Source organism: Schistocerca cancellata, chromosome 6, assembly GCF_023864275.1.
Source record: "Schistocerca cancellata isolate TAMUIC-IGC-003103 chromosome 6, iqSchCanc2.1, whole genome shotgun sequence".
Lineage (NCBI taxonomy): Eukaryota > Metazoa > Arthropoda > Insecta > Orthoptera > Acrididae > Schistocerca > Schistocerca cancellata.
Window position 1 is genome coordinate 358,232,495 of NC_064631.1, and position 22,028 is coordinate 358,254,522.

The 22,028-nt window shown below is 42.4% G+C and overlaps 1 protein-coding gene across 3 annotated transcripts in view; it reads left to right on the forward strand.

Moving 5' to 3' along the window:
• LOC126191410 (hemicentin-2-like) overlaps positions 1-18,103 on the forward strand; it is a 1,933,978-nt gene extending 1,915,875 nt beyond the window's left edge. For all 3 annotated transcript variants that reach the window (XM_049932279.1, XM_049932278.1, XM_049932280.1), the window contains one exon: positions 17,306-18,103. In XM_049932279.1, coding sequence (XP_049788236.1) covers positions 17,306-17,412 — 107 coding nt within the window. In that variant the 3' untranslated portion in view covers positions 17,413-18,103. The remainder of the gene's footprint in view (positions 1-17,305) is intronic.
• The last annotated feature ends 3,925 nt before the right edge of the window (positions 18,104-22,028 follow it).

Genomic DNA, 22,028 nt, shown 5'->3' on the forward strand with positions numbered 1-22,028 from the left:
AGTCAGACATTCTAACAGAACCTCCACAACAGAATTTCTATGACAGGCTTCTAATGGAGACAGTAGATAAAGTTACGATAAGGAACACATGTTCATAAATGTACAATTTGCATGTAAAATAAGTTTGAAGCTGAGATCACTTTCAAACCTCCTACTTCACGGTAAACACACAGCAAAGATAACGGGCTCTGAACTTGTGTTCTCGAGAAGTCCTTGACATCGACAGTACTACAAGTACTCGTAGTACCAGTTTCTAATAGAGTTGCAGTAGTCCGATGAAAAAGGTATGTGGATCATAATCAAAACAGCTATTGGTTATGGCGCATCTTCTTTGTTTATGTGCGTGCCGTGAAGCGAGAGCGCCCATATCCAAACTTATTTTATAACCAAACGGTATGTTTCCTGACATGTGTTCCTTATCCTGGCCTAAGGTGTCATAGAATTCGTCTTTTATGTCTTCCTCCTTGTCCTCAGTTGGGGCATGGACACTTATTAATGAGATATTTCTCTATTTGCCTTTTATTCTGATGCAGCATATTCGTTCATTGACATTTCCTAGTGTCATCACATTGGCCATTATTTTATCATGGACCGCAACTCCTGTCCCAAATATGTGGTGACCATGTTTTTTTCCACTGTATATGATCGTGTAGTTTCTCTGTGCATACCTTGTCCAGGCCATCTTATCGCTCGCAGGGCTATAATATCCATCTTGTACTCTGTTAGTTCTTCATCAAGTATCTTCGTCTGTCCTGCAGCGTACAGTGTTTTTATGTTCCATGTACCTATTCGTAGTCCTTTATTCGTAACCTTGGGTCGTTTTCCATTAGATCCATTCCAATCCTAAGCTGGGAGTGAGTGTATAGGAACTCGTCAGTTTTTTACAATGTTGGATGGTTAGCCCAACCATTAACCCTCCCACTTTATCTGGGCTTGGGACAGGCTGGAAGGCTAGTTTTCTTCCAGGAGTGGTGATTACCAAGCTAGTTTTCCTCGCGGCGTTTGTTTACCACAGCATGATATCAGAATTGTTCTGCGAGACTTAAATGCCAAAATAGGACAACAGCAATGGCAATGCCCATTTAGGGCATGTTTACCCGTAACACTGAATCAAATGATCTAGAAACATGAAAATAGCAAGTATATCATCCCCCCATAAAGACATACGTAAAGCAACATTGACCTCACCGGTTGGATTAACTAGGAACCAAATAGACCATGTTTTGTTAGAGAAAAAACATAAAAAGGCAATAACAGATGTTAGGACAATGAGAAAGCTGAGATAGAATCAGATAATTCTCTTGTGCTAATAAAGATGAAACAATCATTACCAAAACCACCACGTAAGAACAACAGTGGAAAAAAAACCAAAAACGTGAGTAGGCTGAAAGAGGAGGACGTGAATAAACAGTTTAAGATTGCGCTTAAAATAGATTCCCTGAATTAGGGAATGACAACAATAAAAAAGAAGGTTAAGATTTCAGCACAAAATGGTAGAAGATGACAACAGTTATGAGAGAAACAGGGCATGAACTACTAGGAGATAATAATAATAGCAATATAAAGCGCAAATCATGGTCCAATGAAACATGTAGAAAATCAGTAAAGGACAGGAATAGAGCCAGACAGGCAATGATGAACAACAACACGCACGAAAACCAAACAACATGCAGGAAAGCCACGAGATAAATGAAGAGTATAACAAGGCGAAAGAAAAGAGCATTCGTATATTAACATATAGAGAAGGCTCAGGAGGACTTTAACCAGAACAATAGTAAACTGTTTTGCAGGACAATGAATAGCTGTAGAAAAGAGTACAGACCTAAACCAGTGATAATGAAGGACGAGAATGGAAAACTAATCACTACTAATGAAGGAAATCAGAGAATGGAGGAAATACTTCAAAGAACAGCTGAACAACCCAGTAGATACCTACGACAATCAAAACAAGTTCAAATGTGTGTGAAATCTTATGGGACTTAACAGCTAAGGTCATCAGTCCGTAAGCTTACACACTACTTAACCTAAATTATCCTAAGAACAAACACACACACCCATGCCCGAGGGAGGACTCTAACCTCCGCCGGGATCAACCGTATCATCACTCACTCTGGTAATTTTATTAGCAAGCAACCTTATGAATAAAGATGCTGGCTTTGTTTGGATTTTTCTGGAATCCCACTCTCTTATATGTCAAAAAACAGAGTTGATGCTACCTCACCCGTTGATTACTAATTTCACTATCGATAACTTCTGACATCGTTCATCTTTGGTTTGTGATGGTGCTAGCATTTACATTAAGTGTGTTTGTTATCTTTGCGGATTTTCTTTGGAAACGGACGCTTTAAATTTGCTTGTACAACGCTTACTTGCTGCAGTTTTGCTTGAAAATGGCTCGGTGGCTCTTCTCGAAATATCAGCGATTGTTGACGACGTAACGTGGCTGCATTCCTTAAGCTATTTGAACATCGTGCAAACGGTCTATGGAACACATAACTACCTAACCAAATAACTGTGGGTAGAAACCGTTGTTTTGAGTTACCTGTCGCAAAGTTTCCAATTCCTTGCCTACCCCATGGCTCTCATGGAGGCATTAATTAATCTGTAAGTAAAAAACAGTGTCCTGACTGACTGACTGCTGACTCATCATCGTTTAGCCCAAATCGCTAAGGATAGAAACTTCAAATTTGGAGAGGGTGTGGATCAAACACTGAAGGCATCGTTTAGGAATGGATTGTCCGAAATTCCACTGCTAAGGCGCTGAAATAGGGGATGAAAGACTTTTGAAAACGGTGTCACTTTTAAGGGAATTTTGAAGCTAGAACTACGAAAACTGGTATTTTGTTTCTCAGCCAGGCAATAAAAAGTATGTATTTCAGCGTTTTTGTAAATTCAACTACTAAGGGGAAAAATAGTGGGTGAGATTTTTTTGAAAATAAATAATTACTAAAGAACAATTATAGGATTTTTAGGGCTGCATCGATGAGAATTGGTATTTGATTTCTCGGTTAGAAATAAGAAAAAGTACGTCTTTCAGTGTATTGGGGGACTAAACCCCTAAGGGTGTGACATAGAGGATGAGATTTTTTATGAAAAAGTTTCATTTTAAAGGCATTTTAAAGCTAAATCTATGATAATTTTTTTGGCTTCTTAAAAAATTCGTGTTTCACTGTTTTTGGAAATTCAGCCACTATGGCGATGAAAAGGAGGATGAAAGATTTTGTGGAAATATTTCATTGTGCAAGCGTTTTTGAATGTAAATACAAGAAAATTATATCCGGCTTTTCTGTTAGAAATAAAACATACGCATATAACTGTTTTTGAAAATTCAGCTCCTAAGAGGGTGAAATGGGGTGAAACATTATATGAAAATGTTCCATTGCGAAAGTGTTTTTAAAGCTACAGCTTTAAAAATTGGTGTTTGGCTTCTCATTTAGAGAAGGAAAAAATATGTATTCCACTACTTTTGAAAATTCAATCCCTAAGGGGATTAAGTAGGATGAGACTGATTCACGGACCCATCATTGCCCAGCCCAAACCACTAAAGATATAAACTTGAAGTTTGGAGAGGGTGTGGATTTATCTTTTAAGAAGGGATTTTCCGAGATTCCACTGCTGAGGGGGTGAAATAGAAAACGAAAGGGTTTATGAAAGTATGTAGCTGTTAGGGGAGTTTGTCAGTTAGAACTATGAAAACTGATATTTGGTTTGTAACTCAGAAAATAAAAAAAAAATACCTTTCTCAGCATTTTTGAAAATTCAACCACTGGGTAAAATAGTGGGTGAAAGTTTTTTTTTTAAATAAATAACTACTAAAGAACAACTAAAGGATTTTTAAGGCTACATCTGTGAGAATCGCTGTTTGACTTCTCGGTTAGGAATAAAAAAAAATACTTTCTGGAAAATCAACTCCTTTGGGAGTGCAATAGGGGAGGAAAATTTTTGAGAAAATATTTCCTTAAATTAAAAAAAATTGTAAAGTTAGATTTATGAAAGTAGTATTTCACTTCTCGGTTAGATATAAGGAAATGATTGTTGGGGGATAAAAGTTGCTACGGAAATATCTCTTCAAGAACGCAAAAGACATGGTGAACGGGAACTTTGAACTCCACCAGAATCGCTTTTTGGTCAGAAGTACATTCGGAAATGGCCATGCTTACATGGCCTTGATTAGCGTGAAAAGCTTACAATGTGTTGCAGTTTGTGAACAACATAAAAATTCGATTAAATAAAAGCAAGTGAATCTCTGCAGGCCATACACTGTACGCGAACGTAGTAGCGGGCACTAAGCCAGTTACGTTATATACTGAAGAGTGACGAGACAAAACTGAATGACAGGAAACGCTATTTGGTAGCACCAGCGGGAGCAAGATGGCTGACGAAGCACCACTGTGTCGAGGGTACGATTCTGCAGGTAAGGGAGGGAACGGGAATTCGGTGGCAGACAGAGGCTGCTCCACCCCTGAGCCCCGCTTCGCTTCGGCTCGCCGTGCCGTGCCGTCCCTAATGCCTGCCCGAACATCGGCGCGATAACCGTTCCATCGGAATGGCGGCGTGTACCGGCGCGGCAAACTTCCGACGCGCGCCAATAACCGGTAATGGTGATGCATCGCACAGCAGCCCTCCCCGCCGCTAAAAACCAGCCGGCGCCTGCATGCGCCAGTTAAAGGGCAAACGTTGAGTGAAACGCGACCGCCGCGCGCACCGCCAGGTTGCAGAGCGCCCCTCTTACGCGCCACAGCATTCTGCATTTTCAGCGGAAGCTGACAGTAATGGATGTGTAATAGAGTGCAAACCGCAAAGCTGCTGCACGATCCTAGCCCACGACCGCAATCGCGTTTGAGCACAGTGACACTCAAATAGAATCGGTCATTTCGATCACAAGCGTTGCAGTTTCGTTATTAGGTGGTATGCCTTACGACCGTGTCTATACAGCTCTAAAACTACTGCGTGAGTATTAACGCACACAAACAGGAATTCGTTATTTCAGAAGTTCTGGGGATTTATGGAAACGAGGAAAAGAACACCGAGACTTTCAGAGGTACATATTTACGGCAGTTGATTTTTCCGTGAACAAGGGCGGCAGAATTTAATATAAATCTAATACGGTACTGCATCGCCTGTGTTGTTGGTGACTACATGCAATGTATTTCCAGTTGCGAATGTGGACAACCATCAGCCGTATAACAGAAGGACAACAGTGAAAATTTGTGCCGGACCGGAGCTCGAACTCTGATTTCCCGCTTATATGGAGCGCTCTCCTTAGAATTAGGCAATCTGACCACGCTTCACGGCCAGACCTGCACTTGCATATGTCGTCAACATTGCGTCTACCGCCAGCACCCGTGCGTCCGTTATGTACATTCCCCCACAGGGGAGACATTTTAACTGAAAATCGCTTGCCGGGGGTCGCCAGATAAAGAGATATTGCAGTGCCTGTGCTGTTCAGAAGTACTATGCAATGTTCCTTCGCACATGCACTCCACTATACAGCTGACGTTGGCTGTCCATATTCGAAACTGCGAGTTCATTTCATCCCTGTAGGCATCACAACGCCTATGCCTTCGAACATGCATGCCCGATACTGGTCAAGGGATTTTAAAGTAAAATGTCCCCTGTGCGGGATTATACGTAATGCATGTACGAGTGCAGACTGCGGACATATGGTCGACAACATATGGAAGTTTGCGTCTGGCCTTGAGTCCTGCTCGGATAGCCTAATGGTAAGGCGACTGCTAGCGATAAGCAAGAGGTCAGCATTCGAGTCCCGGTCCGGCACAAATTTTCATCGTTTGCATTACAGTATACACCCGATGGTTGCCCATATTCGCAGCTGCGAATACGTTTCATATAATATGAATCAGGCCGAGCCGCACAATAACCTTGTGTTCGGCGTGAGGCGGTGGTGGGGTGAGTGGACTGGCCTAGCCTGTTGTGGGGCTGTGAACCACTGAGGGCTACGGCGGGGCGAAGCCTCTCCGTCGTTTCTAGGTCCCCCGTTCAATACACAATACACACGTTCAAACAAAGGACCCCTCGTCGTTTCAATACTGCGAAAGTTTCACATTGGCTAGTAGACTAACCTAGCTCGGAAAAATGCGAAATTGTCTCAGCGAATAAGCGAAAAAGTTTCAGAGAGTTGAATGTAGCAGAGATATGCAAAGATAACTGACGCGACCTACGAAAATCAAAAAATGAGGGCAAGAATGATGTTTCCAAATGAATTGACGACGTTCAAAAAGTTCAAGTTTATAATGATTCACGATTCATTCAATTAAATCTTTTTTATCAAAAATGAGTGTTTTACACATTACAGTTTCATGTCTGATACCCCAAAAGACTAAATTTGAATGGTGGAGAAATATTAAAAAATGAACGAACGTGTGGTTTTATGACATCAAGTATTATAATTCTATCAAGTAAAGAACGATAGTATTGTTTAATGACAAGAATGTTCTAACAGAATATTATAATTCCTAAAAAGTATGAGTGTCCGATAATACTCGATCACCCCCTATTCCTATGCAAGTAGTTACCACAGAACGCCGTTTCAGTATTATATTATTCTGTTTTCAAAACAGAGAAAGTGTTTCTCAAGGCACGGCACTGTTATGTCTAAGGCTTCTGCAAAGCTAAGGTGTAACAGCCTTTTATATTAACTGTTAATCTATAGTTCCTATGAAAGTTTTAGGTATTTCTTGTTTCAAAGCAAAGTATTTACCTGACTGTTGCTGAAACTGTGGTATATACAAAGGGATCTCTTAATGACTGAAATCTTTATATTTTATGACATTTATTAAGCTATTACATAGGTTTATATTTGAATATTGTATACAGAATGTCTCAAAACCTTTAGGGTCACAGTAATAGAGATTTGGACTATCCTAAACAGATTATTACGATTTTAGGAACCAATGTTCGGAAATTAATATTTAAAGCTGTAAGACGTAGTAGAATGAAAAATACTACTCAGAGGCCTGAATATGAACTGCTTGCGTTTAACAACAAACAGCTGCCTAGCATATGACTCTTGGTGACGCTACCTAGGAAAACAATACACAGTCGTCTTTGTGGTGCCCGCGGTGGAGTCGACCGATGTCTGCGACTCATGCTCCGTTGCGAAGATGGAGCATTAGTCGTTGCGAGAACTTGCTGACAGGCGTTTAATCTATGGTGCAATGAGATGTAGTGCTCGGAGAGCCGAACAAACGAGCAGACAGAAAGTTTCACAACAGGTGCCATGCTAACTAGAAGAAATTTATCACCACGGTCTGAAACTTAGCTGCGTCGTTCAAGCCACAGACGGCTTGCCACACTTCTAGACAATGAGTAGTTTGCAGAGTTTAATTTTAGGAGATGGCGTTGGGTGGTGTGGGAGAAGATTTATGAAAAACTTCCGTCAACTTCTCTCTTGTCTGTGAATTGCGCACTTCGACGAGCATCGTATGGAGTCTTTTGCTAGAGCAGAAAATATCTCCCTGTTATAAACAAGTGCAAGTATACATTGTCATTATTTTCGTTATACTGATTGCAGACGAATTACTGCAACTGTGATTTAAATCAGCCGTTTACGTGTCCATGACAAGCAACCAGTCGCTATTTGATGTGATTTATTGTACAACATGGATACTGCAAGCTGCAGGTGCGTTCGTACGTTGGCAATATACATCTAGCGTGGCTTGAAATTAATCACTCATTTCTTTAACTTATGCTCAAATTTCCATTATTTTCACCAGACCGTGATGCACTCAGTCCAGAAAATAATGTTCCTACAACACCTCCATCGATAAGCCGTCAGTGGTTCCAGAAGTAGTTAATGGTAAATAAATCGTATCAAATTAGAAAAAGAGACTGGTAGGGTGTCGTAACTACATAAACGACCACTTGCCAGAATTATCAGATGTAGAAAAATAACAGAAAATGTGAGCATCTAAATTATGTTATATTTCAGTACAATTGATTCCGCACAAAAGGGAAGCGACCATTATTTTACGAAAAACTCACTTTGTCACTATAATGAGAATGTCAGTGTTAAATCCCAACTTTTTGGCTTACGCTTCTCAGTTCATGGGGTATTAAATTAGCTGCTCTTGCAATTTCGCTAAGAGTGCACTGAACTAGCCCCCTATAAGACCTCTATACGTCTGTAGTCGTCTGTAACCTCCAGCAGGTTTTATTTGCTGTCATAGTACATATCCGATACAAAATATAGCGGAGAGAAGTACGAAATCCGCTCGAACCTTGTAAGTATGTCGATCGAGCACGGTTTTGTTAGCCAGACAGCTCACAAAATTCCATCAATGATAGGAAACAGCTTTGATAAATATCTTCCATTCCCTAAATGTACGTGTGCGTGAAACACATATCCTCTCAGCGCTAGGAAACGTCAAACGCAAGCTCAGATTGGCAGACAAGTAAGCACGTACCCGTACGTGAGCATCGTTGTGTCCGGAAGGACTGGTACTCAGCAAGCCACCGTACGGTGCGTGGCAGAGGGTAACCTAACCACTGCTAGTCATTTCCTTTCCTGGCCCACTCGCAAATAGAGCGCGGGGAAAACGACTGTCTATACACGCCCGTATGAGACGTAATTTCTCGTATCTTATCTTCGAGGTCCTTACGCGCAGTGTATGTTGGTAGCAGTAGAATCGTTTGGCAGTCAGCTTCAAATGCCAATCCCCTAAATTTTCTGAATAGCTTTTCTCTAAAAGAACTTCGTCTTGCCTCCAGGTATTCCCATTTGAGTTTCCGAAGCACCTCCGTAACATTTGCGTGTTGTTCGAACCTACTGGTAACAAATCTAGCAGCCCGTTTTTAAATTGCTTCGATGTCTTCCTTCAATCCGACCTGGTACGGATCCCAAACACTAGAGCAGTACTCAAGAATACGTCGCACCAGCGTCCTGTATGCGGTCTCTTTTACAGGTCAATCACTCTTTTCCACCACTCTTTTCCCACTAAATAGAAGTCGACCATTCGCCTTCTCCACCTCACGTCTCATGTGCTCGTTCCATTTCATATCGTTTTGCAACGTTACGCCCAGACATTTAAAGAACTTAATTTTGTCAAGTAGGATATTAGTAATAGTGTATCCCAACATTACAGGTTTGATCTTCCTACTCATCCGAATTAATTTACAGTTTTTCACATTCATTCACCACACTAACCGGAAATTTTGTCTAAGTCGCCTTGTATCTTCCTGTGGTCACTCAACTTCATCAGCAAATAACCACAGTTTGTCGCCCACCCCGTCCTCAAAATCATTAACAGCAGCAGTCCTATCACACTTCCCTGGGGCACTCCTGATGGTACCTTTGTCTCTGACGAACAGTCGCCGTCGAGGACAGCATACTGGGTTCTATTACTTAAGAAGTCTTCGAGACACTCACATATCTGTGAACTTATTCCAAATGCTCGCACCGTCGATAACAGCTTTCAGCGGGGCACCATGTCAAATGCTTTCCGGAAGTGTAAGCCGGCCCTGGTGGCCGAGCGGTTCTAGGCGCTACAGTCTGGAGCCGCGTGACCGCTACGGTCGCAGGTTCGAATCCTGCCTCGGGCATGGATGTGTCTGATGTCCTTAGGTTAGTTAGGTTTAAGTAGTTCTAAGTCTAGCGGACTGATGACCTCAGATGTTAAGTCCCATAGTGCTTAGTGCCACTTGAACCATTTTGAGCCAGTTGCCCTCCATCCATTTTTCGCAGTCTCTCATTTGACAAAAGGGCAAGCTGAGTATCGTACGAGCGATGCTTTCTAAAACCACGCTGATTTGTGGACATAAGCTTTTAATTCTCAAGAAAGTTTATTATAATCGAACTGAGAATATGTCCAGCGATGCTGCAGCAAACCTGAGATAGCGATATTAGTCTGTAATTTTGCGGGTGCGTTCTTTTATCCTTCTTATATACTGGAGTCACTTGCGCTTTTCTCCAGGCGCTTGGCATTTTGTGATGGGCGAGATATTCACGATAATGCAGGCTAGGTAAGGAGGCAATACCGTTGCGAGCTGTAAGCAAATATAAGCTGTAAATTGGCGATTCATCTGGTAATAAATACGCAACCAGTCCCTTTTTTAGTTTTTTGACTGGTTGCATATTTATTACCAGATAAATCGCTTTTTTTTAGTTTATTGACTGGTTGCATGTTATTATCAGATAAATCGCACAGTTTAAATCACAGTCGCAGTTTTGTCATCCACAATGGATATACAGAGCGATAACAACTGAGGTGGCCGTGTCACCTGTATTGGATCCGGCTAAGAGTCTTCGGAAGAAATCCGTACGGACCTACACTGAAGTTCGTTAGTTACGTGCTCTTTGTCTTTCAGCATATGTAGCTATTTAGCATGTATGCAACTGATTCATAGGGACTACAAGAAAGATTAAAGTCCTACGAGAGTATAGCTTTACCAGTTCTAACTGCGGTGATTGAGACGCGAAAATGTCATGTTCCACACCAGTGGTCGGAAATCGAATGACTCAGATAGAACATTCCGTTCCAAAATACTGGGTTTTGTAATCTAGGGTCTCTGTTCTCCACGTTTTCTTGAGTTGGGTACAAGCAATAAATCATGCGTGACGCTCTCAGAAAGTATCATAGACCTCTCAGAGTGTGCTCCTCTCCATTCGTGTGTATTCGTGTGTTGCAGCGAGGAAGGGTTCCGTGTCTCTTTTGCTATAAATAGTGTCAATATTTGTTGCCCGTATGGCGTTTTGTGAGAGCGGGGCTGAGTATTGTTCCACCTACATCTACATACATGTTCCGCAAGCCACCATATGCTGCATGGTGGATTGTACCCTACACTATTGCTACTCATTCCCTTTCCTATGACACTCGCAAATGAAACAAGAGCAAAACGTCTCTCCGTACGCTTCCGTACGATCCCCTGTTTCTCTTATATACCTCGGCGGTCCTTGTGCGAGATTATGACAGTATGATGATTGTGCAGTATGCCCCAAATGTCAATCCTCTAAAATTTCTCAGTTGCGTTTCACAAAAAGAACGTCTTCTTCCCTCCAGGCATTTCCATTTGATTTCATGGACCTCTTCTATAATACTCGTGTTTTTATGGAACCTGTTGGTAACTTTTCAACATTGCGCCTTGTTATTTAATAGCTCTATGAAGCAGCTCAACAATACCTCTGTTTCCCAACACTACAGGATTGTTTCCACAGCCACCTTCATTGGCTTACGTTTTCCCATATTCAAAGCAAGCTGCCTTTCATCACACATAACAGAAATTCTACCCAAGTCATCCAGTATCCTCCTAGATTCACTCAAATACAACGCTTTACGGTGCACTACTGCGTTAAGAACCGAGCGAGGTGGCACAATGGTTAGCACAATGGATTCCCATTCAGGAGGACGACGGTTCAAACCAGCGTCCGGCCGTCCTGATTCAGGTTTTCCGTGGTTTCCCTAAATCACTTCAGGCAAATGCCGGGATGGTTCCTTTGAAAGGGCACGGCCGACTTCCTCTTTCGATGGAACCGATGACCTACTGTTTGGTCCCCTCCCCCGAATCAACCAACCAATATCGTTAACAGCAAACAGTCGCAATCTCCTGTTCCCGCTACCCGTCAGATCGTTAACATACTCAGGGAATAAGAGGAATCCTATTATACTTACCCGGGGCATTCCTAATGACACCCTTATCTCCAATGAACACTCGCTGTCCAGGACCACGTATTGAGTTCTACTGCTTAAACCGTCTTCGAGCGATTCAAATATTAGAACCTCTTTGTATGAACGGACTTTCTTACGTTTGTAGTGTGCCAGTGTGTCAAACGTTTCCAGAAATCTATGAATATGGAATGTCGCTCTTGCCCTTCATCCTTCGTTCTCAGGAAAGGGCAGCCTGAGTTTCACATGAACGATGATTTCAAAATCGGTGTTGATATGCAAATATAAGCTTTTCCCCCACGGAAAATGATTAAATTCGAAATTAGAATATGTACAAGAATTCTGCAACAAATCAATGCCATGGATATTGTTCCGTAATTCACTGGTCCGTTCTGTTAGCATTCATATTTGCGGTACCTATGGAAGTCACCTACGCTTTTTCTCCAGTCGCTCGCGAATTACCGCTGGACGAGAGATTCTCGACAAGTGCAACGTAGATATGGAGCCACGGCCGGTGAGTACTCTCTGTAAAACCGAGTTCAGATTCCATCTGGATCTGACGACTCATCTCTTTCACCACATGTCCTGAAGATAAAATCAACCCATCAAATTAGATGGGTCCCAGCGTAGATGTCTTCAAAAACTGCCTTACAATCTATGTGAAATGCATGTTCCATGTATGGACGACTTCTGTAATATGATTCCGGTTATTTGCAAACTAATGTAGAAATTTTTCACCGCCAAACACAATTGATTTACGTGCCAAAGATAGCATCATGCTATTGTGCTTTCATAATGCTGCGAATCAGCAGCGAAAATGTAGTTTGTCTACGTTTCCCATGCGTGAAAATGTAGCACACATTTCACTGGTACTTTCAGCGAAAGTTGAACATTTAAACTGGAAAACACAGTCTTTGCAATTTCTTCTAGCAGCGTTGCCTTTTCTTTCTATACCGTCTTCCTCTATATGAAGTACCGTGATTGTTACTTTTACCTTCAAATGAATGCCGGAGCTGGATATTATCTCATCAGTACAGAGGCAATCCAGTGAGTGTCTGCCGTACAAACTAAATCTGCTTCCTAACAGAATAAAGATGGCAGTAGACTCTCAATTGAGAGAAGCTACATTGAGATTTCTGTTTTGCAGTTTTAATATACGAGGGGCGGTCGAAAAGTTTGCAGCCCGAGATAGTTACCGCAATGTCTCGCACAAACAACAGCACCTACTTTTATGATAATCCTTTTTGGGCATGCAAGTCAAGTTTCGCGGCTCCAGCGTCGCTAGTTTTGCCGCTACAAATGCGTTGTATACCGTAGTGTAAGCCAAATTGCGAATATCAAGAGCATCCGGAACCGTGCTGTGATCGAATATCTTCATCTGAAGGGAATGACGCCCATGGAAATTGCAGAGGACATGCGGAATACACTTAAGGACAGTGCTTCGTCTTAAGCAACATTGAAAACCTGGGTGTCTGATTTCAAACGTGGAAGAAAGAGTGTGGAAGATGCGCCAGGAAGCGGAAGGCCTGTCACCGTTGTCACTGATGTAACTGTGACTGTAATTCACGATACGGTTTTGCAGGATCGTCGAACAACGCTGCAGCACATTGAAGCCACATTTGTAATCTCCAATGGGTGGCTGCGCTCATAAACATTGTCGTGCATATTTTGGGAATGCGGAAAGTTTCAGCTCGGTGGGTCCCGAAAGACTTGAATGTAGATCAGAGACGGGAGCGTGTGCAGTGTAGTGAAGAAATCATCCGCCAACTGTCAATGCAGCATACTAGTGCACCTTCCTGTGCCGTTTGAGAGAAGAGAGAAAGAAAAAAAGAGAAAGGCGAGGAAAATTGGCGCTCGGAGTTCTTTTCCATGAGGACAACACACCAGCGCACAACGCCCTAGCAACACTGGAAAATCTGCTGTGAGTGCGGGTACTAATTGCGATGTCACCCACCATATTCTCCAGATTTTGCTTCATCAGTCTTTTTTTTCTTTTCCCAAACCTAGAAAAAGACCTCAGAGGACGATGATTTGACAATGATGATGTAGTGATTGATGCCTTGAACGCTTGGTTGGACTCGAAATCGGAGACCTTTTTTTTTGAGTGATTTGCAGAAGTTATCTGAGCGTGTCCGCATGTTATTAGTGTACACGGGTATTATATTAAATAATAAATTGGTGTTACAAAATTTCTGTCATTCTTTATTTGTTAGGTTGGAAATCACCCTCCCCCCCCTGTACATTGTCTGTAATTACCCTAAATGTGAGTCAGTGCGGAGGTCATATCTTAATCAAACCTAATAGATTTTTTCTCCGCCTATCTGCTACGAAATTGTCTCGTTTTTGATGACGATCGTTTCGACCAGATGTTACCGCTAACCGTCCTTTCCTCCTTGAAATACTCTGAAACTCTAATTGCGTTTCTACGTAGAACGTTTAAAGGACACTCGACTGCAAACGTCGCAGATGGAAAAAGTATGTAAGTTGTTTAGTATTTCAGAATTAATCGTCGTCACTGTTAAATATACACTCCTGGAAATGGAAAAAAGAACACATTGACACCGGTGTGTCAGACCCACCATACTTGCTCCGGACACTGCGAGAGGGCTGTACAAGCAATGATCACACGCACGGCACAGCGGACACACCAGGAACCGCGGTGTTGGCCGTCGAATGGCGCTAGCTGCGCAGCATTTGTGCACCGCCGCCGTCAGTGTCAGCCAGTTTGCCGTGGCATACGGAGCTCCATCGCAGTCTTTAACACTGGTAGCATGCCGCGACAGCGTGGACGTGAACCGTATGTGCAGTTGACGGACTTTGAGCGAGGGCGTATAGTGGGCATGCGGGAGGCCGGGTGGACGTACCGCCGAATTGCTCAACACGTGGGGCGTGAGGTCTCCACAGTACATCGATGTTGTCGCCAGTGGTCGGCGGAAGGTGCACGTGCCCGTCGACCTGGGACCGGACCACAGCGACGCACGGATGCACGCCAAGACCGTAGGATCCTACGCAGTGCCGTAGGGGACCGCACCGCCACTTCCCAGCAAATTAGGGACACTGTTGCTCCTGGGGTATCGGCGAGGACCATTCGCAACCGTCTCCATGAAGCTGGGCTACGGTCCCGCACACCGTTAGGCCGTCTTCCGCTCACGCCCCAACATCGTGCAGCCCGCCTCCAGTGGTGTCGCGACAGGCGTGAATGGAGGGACGAATGGAGACGTGTCGTCTTCAGCGAAGAGAGTCGCTTCTGCCTTGGTGCCAATGATGGTCGTATGCGTGTTTGGCGCCGCGCAGGTGAGCGCCACAATCAGGACTGCATACGACCGAGGCACACAGGGCCAACACCCGGCATCATGGTGTGGGGAGCGATCTCCTACACTGGCCGTACACAACTGGTGATCGTCGAGGGGACACTGAATAGTGCACGGTACATCCAAACCGTCATCGAACCCATCGTTCTACCATTCCTAGACCGGCAAGGGAACTTGCTGTTCCAACAGGACAATGCACGTCCGCTTGTATCCCGTGCCACCCAACGTGCTCTAGAAGGTGTAAGTCAACTACCCTGGCCAGCAAGATCTCCGGATCTGTCCCCCATTGAGCATCTTTGGGACTGGATGAAGCGTCGTCTCACGCGGTCTGCACGTCCAGCACGAACGCTGGTCCAACTGAGGCGCCAGGTGGAAATGGCATGGCAAGGCGTTCCACAGGACTACATCCAGCATCTCTACGATCGTCTCCATGGGAGAATAGCAGCCTGCATTGCTGCGAAAGGTGGATATACACTGTACTAGTGCCGACATTGTGCATGCTCTGTTGCCTGTGTCTATGTGCCTGTGGTTCTGTCAGTGTGATCATGTGATGTATCTGACCCCAGGAATGTGTCAATAAAGTTTCCGCTTCCTGGGACAATGAATTCACGGTGTTCTTATTTCAATTTCCAGGAGTGTATTTACCCCACTGTGGGACAAGGCGGAAAGTGCTTGCACGGAAAAACGTTGGCAGTTGCGTGCCGAACCGCGATCGTACCCTGACGTGTACCTATTTGTCCGAAGCAAATCGTCGGCCACGAATGTGTTTCTTCACGGCTCCAAAAACGTGGAAGTCGGGTGGTAGAAATCTGGGTTCAAGATGTGTAAGGATTTCCCAGTGAAACTTCTGCAGGGTAGTCGAAATAATCTCCCAGCATGTGGACGGGAAGCTCTTACACATTCTCCTTACAGGCCCGACCCGTCCCCATGCGACTTCCACATTTTGGAGTCCTGGCGAAACACATACACTACCGCCGATTTTCATCGGGTGGAGAGGTTCATGCCTGGGTACAATCGTGATTGCCTGAGGAACCACAAACATTTTTCCAAGAAGGCATTTACCGTCTTGTCTCACAGTACAATGAACGCATTAACAGTTATGGCGATTGCGTTTGAAATAATAAACCGTCTAATTTCTTTCTTTTCCATGTCTCTGTTTTCGTTTGTCTGTCCCTTACACTTATACTCCAAGAACGCCCTGTGTATTCATTCTGCAGCGGCTACCAATTTTGCAACGTCAGAAAGATCATTGGCTTACCAGTTTACACATTTTCCAGCACATTCAATTTGCTGTACTACTGATTATTGTTATTAGCACTGTTATAAACATAAAATATCTGTTTTAGTGTAAGGGAACTAAATAATTGTGCCTGTAATTATCTTAAAATTACAGTATATTTTCAAAAATCGGCCGCGGTACACTTGAGTACAAATCATGTCTCGTGTTTGGAAGTGCAAATTGAAGCAAAATACCTTTGTGGCTAGGCAACTATGGGTATTCAGTAATACAATTAATAAATGATAGCTCTGTCAGATAGTTCAGAGTTAAGAAAACAACAATTTTAGATAATATTTTTCTGACCTTCAATACACAGGATATTTCAAAAAGAATGTGGTATTTTGTAAGCTACGTCATTTTTATTAACTTTGATTTACATCGATGAATTACACATGAAGCAAAAGTAACTCAAGCAATTTGTCGTGCAGCTGTTATATTCGATGTAGTATGTCACACAGCATAAACATAATTGGCAGATTCCTCCCAAACCATAGTTACCATATCTGGAGTTGCCTTTGCAGTTAATACCTTGAAATCCCCAGCACAGAACACACTGTAAATGTTACGTCGCATTTAATTTTGTTGGCTGGTATCTTAACCCAAAGTGCAAGAAGGTCTCATATTCTCACCATTCCATACCCTACAACCTATTTTCAGAGTGTTGTTAGCATGCCAGAGCCTTAGCGATGACAGTCATATTTAAAAGAGATGCACTTTGATCTGTAATTACAGATAAAAGGCTTTCAAGCAGTCAGATTTCAGAGATTCTCTATTCGGATTCGCTATCTTTACTGCCAGCGCCACAAGTGACAATTTGACATAACAACTCTGTTGTTCTTTCATCCTAGTGCTGAATAATTTCTATAAACCAGCTGATAACTGTGGTATACTCCGCTATTCTTTTTGAAATACTGTGTATTTTGATGAGAAGAAAGTTATGAACTGTTAACTCGACTCATTGGTAAGGTAAGAGTTTAGGAAACTAAACGTAGAAATATTTTACTTTTTGTGTCCCAACATGTAAGTGGTACGCGAGCGCACACGATGAGAACTTCTTTTGTTTCTCTCCCTTTTCGCCTTATCTGTTATCTCAGGTGACAAGATGGCGGCCATACAGCGGAGGAAGACGTCGTCCGGCTCTGACGTGGACGCCGTGCTGTGGTTCGTGATCCTGCCGCTACTGGCGCTAGCTGCCAGATAAGTTCGTCGCCCGCGACGAGCCACGAACCCCTGACCGCCGCCTGGAGGCCGGCGCCAGCCTCTCTTGTCGCATCGCCGGCGACGGCGCCAGTGCCATTCTAAACAAGAAGTTTTTCACCAGTCGTGACTTTTGTCCTCCCCTTGTGCCACAGAAGTATTTCACTATTGCTTGTATTCTGACCCGATCCCAGTGTAAATGTATTTTAAGGACAATACCGGAACTGTAATGAATAGAGTATGGACTTGCAGATGATTCTCTTTCGTAGGTTTTAATAAAATGTTTACTGAAAACTGAGACTCTTGACTACAGTGTAAGAGCCGCCTACATCGTTCGACGAGTTCTCTGTTCGTCACAGTTAATCATTCTCTTCTGAAGCAGAGAAGTCCGATGGGAAACTTAGAGGCCCACGTAAGGAGAAGAAATTTGAAATCCTGTACATCAATATTTTAATTCGATGTAACTGTTACAAATTTTAAACTTTAAGCTTCAATTATTGACATTTAAAAAACATTTAATTACATTTAGGATACTATATTCAAACGTTGTAGCCACTCTAATTTTCTTCTTCGTTAGCTTAGCATCAATTATGTAAAGACCATAATTTTTATATCCTATGTTATCATGAGTAAAAAAAAAATGTGTACATAGCATCTAGATATATTGATTCGTAAAGAATTCCATTAAATCTTGAACTGGTAAATATTTTTATAACGTGACTTTTTAATGTGAAAAGTCTTCTGTAAGCTGAAGCATCAATTTTTGTCTTAAAATTCCGCAACGCTGGAGATCACACATGAAATACTAAGGTAAGGTTGTGCTCAAGCCGAACACTGATTGAACACAATAATCAAGACACAAAGGAATGAAAGACATTGGCAGCCACTGGGCATCGATTTATATCAATGGGGCAGGTAGAATATTTATGCAAGACCAGGATTCAAACCTACGTCACCATTACACCATCCAGTCACAGTGATCAACACAACCGCACAGACTACCCTCCTTTCATACCCAAATGCTCAACTTATACAACATACTACAATATAGTGGCCCTGCTCATTAGCCTTATTACTCGCGGCATCTCACCGATTCAAGTAAGAGTTCGAGCTTAGTGTGCATCCGCACTGAAGGGATCATAGGACGACACTGCCTTAATTATGAACAAAAGATATAGAACATCATAATATTCTTCTCCGCATATTCCTACTGGAAGTGGTACGTCCTTAACTTTCTCGGACCCTTAAACGTAATTATCCGGCCAGTTAGAGGGGGACCTGCAGTTTTAACATGGACTTCGAACCATAGAAGCTTATAACTAGCTGTATGTTACATAGATGTAACCACGTCGATTTCCAAATTTAGAACTGACCCTATAATAAAATAAATTATTGCTACTATACAGTTCAGTGGCATGGCGTCTCTTTCTAAAATTCACTCTAGAATATGACCGCTACATACCTGCTCTTCAAACTACCTACATTTCACATATTCATAACGGATGACGTACACAGGTGACACACATGACAACAGTGTTATTACTTTCGAAAACAAGAGGCGACAACTCATAATGGAACGAGAAAGAGATCATGAACTATAGACTACAAGTTGTAGATAGTTTTCTTTTTTTCCAAGTTATTACCGAAACTATAACAAAAATTTTCTGTAGTGTATCATTATCTCTTGAACCAACATGCTATTCTCCAGCAACTGCACGTAAACAACGAGTATTACGATAACATGTATCCCATTTAATTAGATAGCTCGTCATTCTGTCATTAACATCAACTGAGGAAGGGGAACTACCACAAAAAATCAAATAAAAGCAATTTTGTTTGCCAAAGGTACTGATAAATATTTATTGTTTTAGCATTAACGAAGTAATTTAAGCTGTATGATGAGAAGAAAACCAACTGGTTAGCTGCTCATTGGCCAGTAGCATGTAGGTCACTGACAGGAGGACCATGGCTGCATTCTGTCATACTTTTCTGCTGCGAAGCCATAATTACGAAGGAATGTTATCATATTAATAAGAATGGGATAACATGACGATAGAAAAGCAGGGTGGCGTTCAGTGCAAATGAGAAATTTGTAATGGAAAAAATAAGGTTGTTCAGGAATACTAAAGGTCGTGCGAGAAGGAAAAAACACACAGAACGTATGTGTAGATATTCCTAGATTGACAGACGTGACAAAGGACGTAACCATACCTCGCACATTCCATGCAGAAAATTGGTTTAACTGTAACGGTTAACATATGATACGTAGTAAATGTGTCTCTCAATACATTTTGGCTGCTCCTTTGTTTCTCTTCAAAAGACGCTACCCCTACACATACGGTAATCCCCTGTTAGGGGTGGTTGGTATTACCGTACTCAAAACAATTTTCGGTCTACAGCCCGCTCAAAACGGAGTTTAACGATCATTTATTAAAGCTGTCAGACATAACACTTGTTGTGGTCTTCAGTCCAGAGACTCGTTTGATGCAGCTCTCCATGCTACTCTATCCTGTGCAAGCTTCTTCATCTCCCACTGCAACTTACATCCTTCTGAAATTGTTTCGTGTATTCATCTCATGGACTCCCTCTACGATTTTTACCCTCCGCGCTGCCCTCCAATACTAAATTGGTAATCCCTTGATGCCTCAGAATATGTCCTATCAACCGATCCCTTCTTCAAGTCAACTTGTGCCACAGATTTCTATTCTCCCCAATTCTAGTCAATTCCTCCCCATTAGTTATGTTATCGACCCATCTAATTTTCAGCATTCTTCTGTAGCACCACATTTCGAAAGCTTCTATTCTCTTCTTGTCTAAACTATTTATCGTCCACGTTTCACTTCCATAGATGGCTACACTCCATACAAATACTTTCGGAAAAACTTTGTGGCACTTAAATCTATACTCGATGTTAACAAATTTCTCTTCGTCAGAAACGCTTTTCTTGCCATTGCTAGTCTACATTTTATACCCTGTCTACTTCGACCATCACCAGTTATTTTGCTCACCCAATAGCAAAACTCATTTACTACTTAAACGTCTCATTTCCTAATGTAATACCCTCAGCATCACCCGATTTAATTCGACTACATTCCTTTATCCTCGTTTTGCTTTTGTTGATGTTTATCTTATACCCTCCTTTCAAGACACAGTCCATTCCGTTCAGCTGCTCTTCCAGGTCCTTTGCTGTCTCTGACAGAATTACAATGTCATCGGCAAACCTCAAAGTTTTTATTTCTTCTCCATGCATTTTAATTCCTACTCCGAATTTTTCTTTTGTTTCCTTTACTGCTTGCTCAGTATACAGATTGAATAGCATCGGGGATAGGCTGCAAACCAGTCGCGCTCCCTTTCCAACCACTGCTTCCCTTTCATGCACCTCGACTCTTATAACTACCATCTGGTTTCTGTACAAATTGTAAATAGCCTTTCGTTCCCTGTATTTTACTCCTGCCACCTTCAGAATTTGACAGAGATTATTCCAGTCAACATGGACAAAAGCTTTCTCTAAGTCTACAAATGCTAGAAACGTAGGTTTTGCCTTTCCTTAATCTATTTTCTCAGATAAGTCGTAGGGTCAGTATTGCCTCACGTGTTCCAGTATTTCTGCGGAATCCAAACTGGTCTTTCCCGAGGTCGGCTTCTACTAGTTTTTCCATTCGTCTGTAAAGAATTCGCGTTAGTATTTTGCAGCCGTGGCTTATTAAACTGATAGTTCGGTAATTTTCACATCTGTCAACACCTCCTTCGTTGGGATTGGAATTATTATATTCTTCTTAAAGACTGAGGGTATTTCGCCTGTCTCATATATCTTGCTCACCAGATGGTAGAGTTTTGTCAGCTCTCCCAAGGCTATTAGTAGTTCTAATGGAATGTTGTCTACTCCCGGGGCCTTGTTTCGACTTAGGTCTTTCATTGCTCTGTCAAATTCCTCGCGCAGTCTCATATCTCCCATTTCATCTTCATCTACATCCTCTTCCATTTCCATAATATTGTCCTCAACAACATCGCCCTTGTATAGACCCTCTATATACTCCTTTCACCTTTCTGCTTTCCCTTCTTTGCTTAGAACTGGGTTTCCATCTGAGCTCTTGATGTGAATGAAAGTGGTTCTCTTTTCTCCAAAGGTCTGTTTAATTTTCCTGTTACAGTATCTATCTTACCCCTAGTGATATACGACTCTACATCCTTACATTTGTCCTCTAGCCAGCCTTGCTTTGCCAATTTGCATTTCCTGTCGATCTCATTTTTGAGACGTTTGTATTCCTTTTTGCGTACTGCATTTACCGCATTTTTGTATTTTCTCCCTCATAAATTAAATTCAGTACGTCTTCTGTTACCCAATGATTTCTATTAGCCCTCGCCTTTTTATCTGCTTGATCCTTTGCTGCCTTCACTATTTCATCTCTCAAAGCTACCCATTCTTCTTCTACTGTTTATCTTTCCCCCATTCTTGTAAACCGTTCCTAATACCCTCCCCGAAACTCTCTACAACCTCTGGTTCTGTCAGTTTATCCAGGTTCCATCTCCTTAATTTCCCACCATTTTGTAGGTTCTTCAGTTTTAATCTACAGTTAATTACCAATAGATTGTGGTCAGTGTCCACATCTGCCCCTGGAA